The sequence below is a fragment of the Haliotis rubra genome, unplaced genomic scaffold, assembly GCF_003918875.1.
Source record: "Haliotis rubra isolate DU_JTF1 unplaced genomic scaffold, ASM391887v1 Scf1665, whole genome shotgun sequence".
Taxonomy (NCBI): Eukaryota; Metazoa; Mollusca; class Gastropoda; order Lepetellida; family Haliotidae; genus Haliotis; species Haliotis rubra.
Genome location: NW_025765631.1, coordinates 100,995 through 107,785, shown reverse-complemented (window position 1 = coordinate 107,785; position 6,791 = coordinate 100,995). Strand labels below are relative to the sequence as shown.

The 6,791-nt window shown below is 37.9% G+C and overlaps 2 protein-coding genes and 2 long non-coding RNA genes across 4 annotated transcripts; 3 read left to right on the top strand and 1 right to left on the bottom strand.

Annotated features, from left to right (window-relative positions):
• Positions 1-778, top strand: LOC124272113. The gene is made up of 3 exons (XR_006897245.1): positions 1-197; positions 312-397; positions 635-778. It is a non-coding gene; the product is annotated as an uncharacterized LOC124272113 (long non-coding RNA).
• Positions 779-896: 118 nt separating this feature from the next.
• LOC124272112 lies at positions 897-2,428 on the top strand. The gene is made up of 3 exons (XR_006897244.1): positions 897-996; positions 1,477-1,616; positions 2,395-2,428. It is a non-coding gene; the product is annotated as an uncharacterized LOC124272112 (long non-coding RNA).
• LOC124272118 lies at positions 2,429-3,556 on the top strand. The gene is made up of 3 exons (XM_046707269.1): positions 2,429-2,508; positions 2,983-3,128; positions 3,339-3,556. Exons 1-3 carry the CDS (start codon positions 2,429-2,431, stop codon positions 3,554-3,556), a joined length of 444 nt encoding a protein of 147 aa, XP_046563225.1.
• Positions 3,557-5,405: 1,849 nt separating this feature from the next.
• LOC124272117 lies at positions 5,406-6,162 on the bottom strand. Its single transcript, XM_046707268.1, has 4 exons — positions 6,157-6,162; positions 6,018-6,113; positions 5,683-5,843; positions 5,406-5,493 (listed from the first exon to the last, which is right to left on the bottom strand). Exons 1-4 carry the CDS (start codon positions 6,160-6,162, stop codon positions 5,406-5,408), a joined length of 351 nt encoding a protein of 116 aa, XP_046563224.1.
• Between the last annotated feature and the right edge of the window lie 629 nt (positions 6,163-6,791).

Here is a 6,791-nt window from a genome sequence, read left to right as displayed (position 1 = left end):
AACTATAGTATAAAGAAAGCACATCTTTAATGAATGGTAATAAACCCATACTGTTGCTTACGCGGAGCATGTTAAATGAGTAAAAAGGCAACTGTAAATCTTTCAGCATACGAACTCTGAAGCGAACGCTCAGCACACTTGGTCTGAGGCGTCGTTTGGGCTGTATAGATCATGAAAGAGTTATAAGGGCTATTCAGGTAAGACCTTTTCATCCTTAATATGCTATCAAACTTTATTTGTCTTTGATATATGTACACATACACGCATGCACGCATGCACGCGTTATTCTTAGTTATTCTGTTCTTTCTCAGAATGAGCTGCAAGGTAGTGGTACCTGTCTTGGTTACAGAAGCATGACTGAACGCCTAAGAAATGTTCATGGTCTCAGAGTACCAAGGTAAAGTATCCTGTGCGCTATCCGTGTCTTTACAAATTATAAAATGAAATGTACAACAAGCGACAATGGTATTGTTCAGGCATAAAATGTCAAAGAATACATCGTCAGTGGAATATTGTTTATTGTGAGGTTCGGTGGGGGTAGCCTAGTGGATAAATCGCTCGCTCGTCTCGTCGAAGTTATTCACATCAGTTTCTCATAATTCTATCGGAAATATACGACTCCTATTCATACTAGGCATATGGTCATGGAGATACTGACGATTGTCGACCCAACGTTTTTCAAGACGACTGTACAGTAACAAGGGACCCAAGTATCTTGTACACATAGATGGCTACGACAAGATTACACCATTTGGTTTTGCTATTCACGGCGCTATTTGCGGCTAAGTTCATACTAAATATTATATAATAATTATTAGTACCAGACACCATGTTGTCATTCTAACATAGTAAAGGAAATTTGAATGAAGACATATATATACTTTAATATCATTTTCAGCTTTTCAAGACGAATACTATGGCTCAAAGTTGGCAGAAGTAACAAAGATCCATATGTTGTAGGTCACTATTTCCTGCACTACGTGGAAAGTATTGGAGGTAATGGAGACTCGGGAGGAGTATAGTATCATCGCTTTGGCCTAATGCATGACTTCTGTGTCCAATGTTTCAGACTATTTCTGATAAATTCAGAACCTCAAACAACTTAGGATCCCAATTATGTTGGATTTTAACGCCGCTCTAATTCCAATTCACAAAAGTACTTTGCATCAAGTCAGCGTTGGAAATGAATACACAGTGCTATTTACAAAGTGGTCAAATGTAACTCAGCGGTGGCTGACCGGGTTAGGTGGCTGACTTTGTGTGCTAGCTATAAGTTGCGTGACTCTGAGGGTGTGGGTTCGAATCCCGAATGGGACTCACTCCATCAAAAGTACTAGAATCTGTACTTTACTGAGAAAGTGTAATCCAAAATATAACATATGTTATAACGTAGGAAATGTTCGACAACGGTAACTATGTTAAATATGATGCATTGTGGTGCCGTACATTGCAAAACAGTATTTGTTTTCCTTTCAGGGGTTCCCCGCTCCATAAGGATGGACAGGGGGACTGAGAACGTATTTATTGAAGATCTACAAAAAGCAATGAGGTGGTCACACACGGATGATATGGCAGGAGAAAACAGTGTCTTGTATGGCAGTTCTCACAGAAATCAGGTTTTTACTGAAGCAGAAACATATAAACCCTGATACCTATTCCTAAGTATGAAGCATTAGCTCACAATACACCCAGTATCATCACTATATGACAGCTCATGACATAGTCGGAATTATCCACTCTGCTTTTTAGTAGTAGTGATTTCGTATGGGTGTGGAAAGGGTTTTCTTTTCATCACACATGGTAGTTTCTGTTCACGTTGTTTCAGTGACATCTAAAGATGAAAACACCTCCTATTTTCATAGAACAACTGAGGGAGTTCTATAGTTCTATAGATATACACCTTCTGTACTATTGAGCTACGTTTCGGCGTAGCTACTAACACCGTCATCAAGCATGAGATGTACAATACTGCAAGAAAGGCTATATATACATAGTAACAAAATGTACATGTAACAATTGCCTTTTTGTGTAAACGTTGTACATAAACCTCATTAATTCTGTAAACATCAATCAACTTACTGTTCAAACTTGACTATGTATATATATAGCTTTGCTTGCAGTATTGTACATCACTTGCTTGATAACGGTGTAAGTAGCTACACCGAAACGTCGCTCATATTAATAATAAAGAAGTTGTATATCTATTGAACACTCCCTGTTGTTCACCCCACCAACAATGCCACTCAAACAAGATATTTTCATGGAATGTTTTAATATGTCTTATAGAGGTAAAGACTATTTTCCATGTGTTATACACATCGATATGACTGGGAGCATTCAGCACTAAATAAATGCATGTGTATCTGACTTTGAAAGAAGCAGTGTTTATTGCAGAGAATAGAAAAATGGTGGTTGTCCTTGAGACAAAATGGTTGCGGATTACTGGATCAACTTGTTCAAGGGCATGGAATCTCAGGGCATTGTATCAACTGACAACAACCTTCACATGTAAGTAGCAATCACAACTATTTCTTTCATTATATTTTGCTGTATTCAACATTGAAATATATAATTTCATAATGTTTTGTTAATATGCAAATAGAATTGCTATTGGTTCATACATATTCAATTGGCAAACCAAGCAGTGTGTTTTTGCATTTGTTTCCATAAACCTAAGAAGGTAGGCAACGCCAACGAGCACACAACTCTTTTTCTGGTTGGTTGATAATAGAGTGTCACTGATTTCGTATCGTTCTCTAACATGTGTGTTGGTTTTGTTGATTATAAAAGCTGCATGTGAAGCTGTTACTGTTACCATAGGAATGAATTTCAAAACACGATTTGCATTTATGAATATATGACCATAAAACCCGTTATACAGACTCATTTAGCCAATTTGCAGTGTACAAGAGGATTTTACATTTACACTCAGTTCATCAGTAAACATTAACTGTCAAAAGTGCAACATCTGTTTTTGAACAGGGAGTGTTTGAGGTTCTGTTTCACTCGGCTGGTACAGACTGAGCTTGACCAGATCGGCAAAGAATGGAACCAGCACAGGGTTAGGCGAACGGGGGCAGATGTCAGTGGAAAGCCAGATCTTCTCTTTTTTCTTCCATCTGAATATGGTAGGATTCACTGGAGTCACCAACAGTACTGTCCATGTTGTGTTGCAGTTAATGCATAAACATAACTTTGCATATCCTACGGTAGAAAGATGTTATAAGATAACTCGTTGGCACGTTACGCTTTGACCCGGGTTCCACCCCAAAACTTGCGAAATGTGTGTCGTTTATACCTGTTGTGACACTGCGTTAAACCCTTCGTATATGTTTCAGGCACTGTTGATTACAAGACTGAAGTTGACGCACGAGACATCCACGCTATTCAGTCAATGTGCACCATACCTCGCCCTTCGGGATGTGAAGAAGAGTTCGAAGACGTCTGTCAGAATCTCCTTATCCTCAACGGGAAGACAGAGCCAAAGGATACCCAGGAAGCTCTGGACCTATATGCTTGGCTCGTGTGTCAAAACTGGAGGGACTCTACTGTATGACTCTATTAAAGAATGTTTGGAGACATGGAGTCACATTTTTCAAACAGTTCAAACCTCTTCATCTGAAGCATCTTGTCACTTTCATTAATGCCCCCTTTATATGACTCTCATGTAGGCGCCGAATTATTGTTAGGATTACAAACAGAGGGTTTGACCCGAACTAATAATTATTCCATACGAATAACATGCACAAACATACTGAAAATAATGGTTGAAACAAAACCGTAATCAACTTTTCAATTATAAATCATGTCTCACGCAAGCACTGTCTTGTGTAAAATACTATTCACTGTAAACTAAAATTCAAAAGAGATTATAAATGTAGGCCATTTGTCATCTTCAAAACTGTTACCTTCGTAGTATGCACATTCGAAATATACATTGTTTAAATAAAAACGTAATGAGCCTGTCGTGTATAAAAATACTCTCTACACCAATTACGTTTCTGAATGTCTTACTCATATGACGGAACTGTATAAAATGATATCAAGTTCTACTATTTCTCAATTGTTAAAAGTAATGTATGTGTACATCATTCCAGAGGTTCTGAATCACAGGTGTTGACAAACTAAAAGAGAATAATAACTGAAGTTGCTAAATGAGCTCATAAGGACACATTTGTCTCATTATCCAAGTGATATTCTGAACAAAGCCATGCCTGCATGTATCCATGCAATACATAGAAAGAGTATTTACGTAGTCCAAACATAAGTGTCATAAGAAGGTTAATGTGATGCTAACATAATAATGGTAAATTCTTGTTTTCCTGTGTTAGGTAAATGATTATCCTATTTCAAGATTAGAGTGTATTTTAATACACGTATATTTATGCAGCTTGTACAATGTATTACATGATCAAAGGGTCTTAATTCCCCCTACAGGTCGTGTAATAGCTATGGAGCCGTACAACTACATCTTTACTCTGTAGTAAATAGGTGGACTTTACAGCTGCAGCCATGTTCCTTTGAACATATCATAACACGCAATTAACGGCAAAGATAATGTGTTTGAACATGTGTTGGCGAACGGAAAGTTCTCTTTTGCCTCTGCTGAAAGTGGGTCACACTGGTGAAACGTTAGTGTTGGCTGCGGTCGGAGACCAAGTGGCGGAACTCTATCGGCACCAGTTGAAAATATCAGCACATCCTTCAGAGACGTATCTTCCACACCCTCTGGAAATAGTGAAGTTGTACAAACCTATAACTCGCGAATTCAAAAGTATCAATGTCTGGTTTCAGTTATGACGTTATATCAACACATTGATTCTTAGGCGAAAGCATGATAGTTCCTTACAGGTAAAAGAAATCGCAGTTGTTTATCATGCTAAGACCCATATAATATCAAGTATACATGCAATAACAAGACTGACCACAATGTTTTCTTTGATTATCATTCTAGAAGTTGAGTAGATGAAGAATGAGGACTATTTTATGGATATACAACTTGTTTATTCTGTATAGGCAACGTTTCGACAGAACTCATGTTCGCCTCACCCTCATCTATTGCCCAAACATGTCATATACACACACACACACATATATATATATATATATATATATATATATCACCCCAAAATACTTCATGGAACCACTTGCCTTGCAACGACACAGTAGAATCTATGTCAAAACGTCACCTGTTCAGAATAAAGAAGTGGTATATCCATAAAAAAAACTTATTCATTAACCACTATGTTGCCTAAAAGAGACTTGCAAATACCTTCAATATCCAGCAGGACGTCTCTCCAGTTGGAGTGCACCAATTTCTCGCAAGCCTGTGTGTATTACTACCCTCCTCGCTAAACACTGGTGTAAAGATGAGTTCAAAAGTCGAGGAATCTATGCTGTGTTCCTCATGAACAAACAGCTCCTTCCATGCTGTGCCTGTTTTGCCTCACTGCCTCGAGCACACCCAGGGTTTCTTCGAGTCCATGACAGAATCTACAATGAGTTGATTGAGAGCGCAAGCTTTTAATGAAGACATCCAAATGTTTCTACAAGTATAACACATGATCAACTTGTTACCCCACAGAAAGTGAACACGCACCATTATTACATCTTTGCAGTTCTTGTGAGATTATGTAATACTATTATAGCAAAATAAATGTATTTGAAGTATATTACACTCACTGGTCAATGCAATGTGACACACGACCCAGAACCAGGAAGGGAATGAGAGCTGTAATCATCTCGTCCTTCCGATCTGCCCTGTACATCATTGCGCCACATCCTGCAACGAGGATCAACTCCCCAGCTTCTGGCACTGTTGACGTGTCCTCTGCTTGGCACAGCTGAAAAGATTTTAGAATCCTATAGGACTGTCGGTGTGTTTGCGAAACAGGCACGTTCAATAACAAATGTCCTGGATATTGTTCTCTGTAACCAGACATATTTATGGTTATACAAATACTGATATTGTATGTTTATTTTGCAAGCACATGAACGAGAACGGAAAAGTACTTTACCTTAGTTATTTGTTCCTTGTACTCAGGATTGAAAATGTGGTCAATAGTAGGAGCCGCAGAGTCTATACCTCCGACGATGACGTCATAAAAGAGTGGCTGAGAAAGGACGGTTGTGGTCCCCGTGAACAAGGGAATATGCCATCATCACTCCAACAGTCTGATAAGTTTTGCTTTGTAAGGCTAAAATATAAAATAATGCATATTGAGATGAAAACACGAAATTTATTCTCACTCACTCTTTGCAAGTACTCTCATTCGCAGACGTATACACACGCAAGCCTTCCTGAATTTTGAGTGAAAATAATCTGATAGTAATAAAAATGTCCATTTATCATTCTATTACATGCATTCAGTGTAAAACTTAGATAACTTTGTGATATTAAAATAAACGCTGCTGATATTTAACTTAGTTTCGTTCTAATCATTGATAAGTTACATAATTTAATATCCAAACACCTGTGCAACGTTAATACAAAGATGTGGTATTACGGATGTATGTGTTTCGGATAACTATTGTCTATTAATAAAGTTACAGATACAGACACGTACAGAACACACTGCACTCGCATGCATAAAGCTACTATGACAATTGACATGACAACTCTACTTCAAATACCCAGCACCTTACCTGTATAGATAGTTGACAAAAGCAGACACTACATACGGGATGTCAGAATCGATATTCAAGCATTGTCAGCATAAATTGTGAGAAAAGAAAATATAGGTCATTCAAAGGAGAAATATGAATGCCAAAGTTTAGGTCCTTTAAGATTA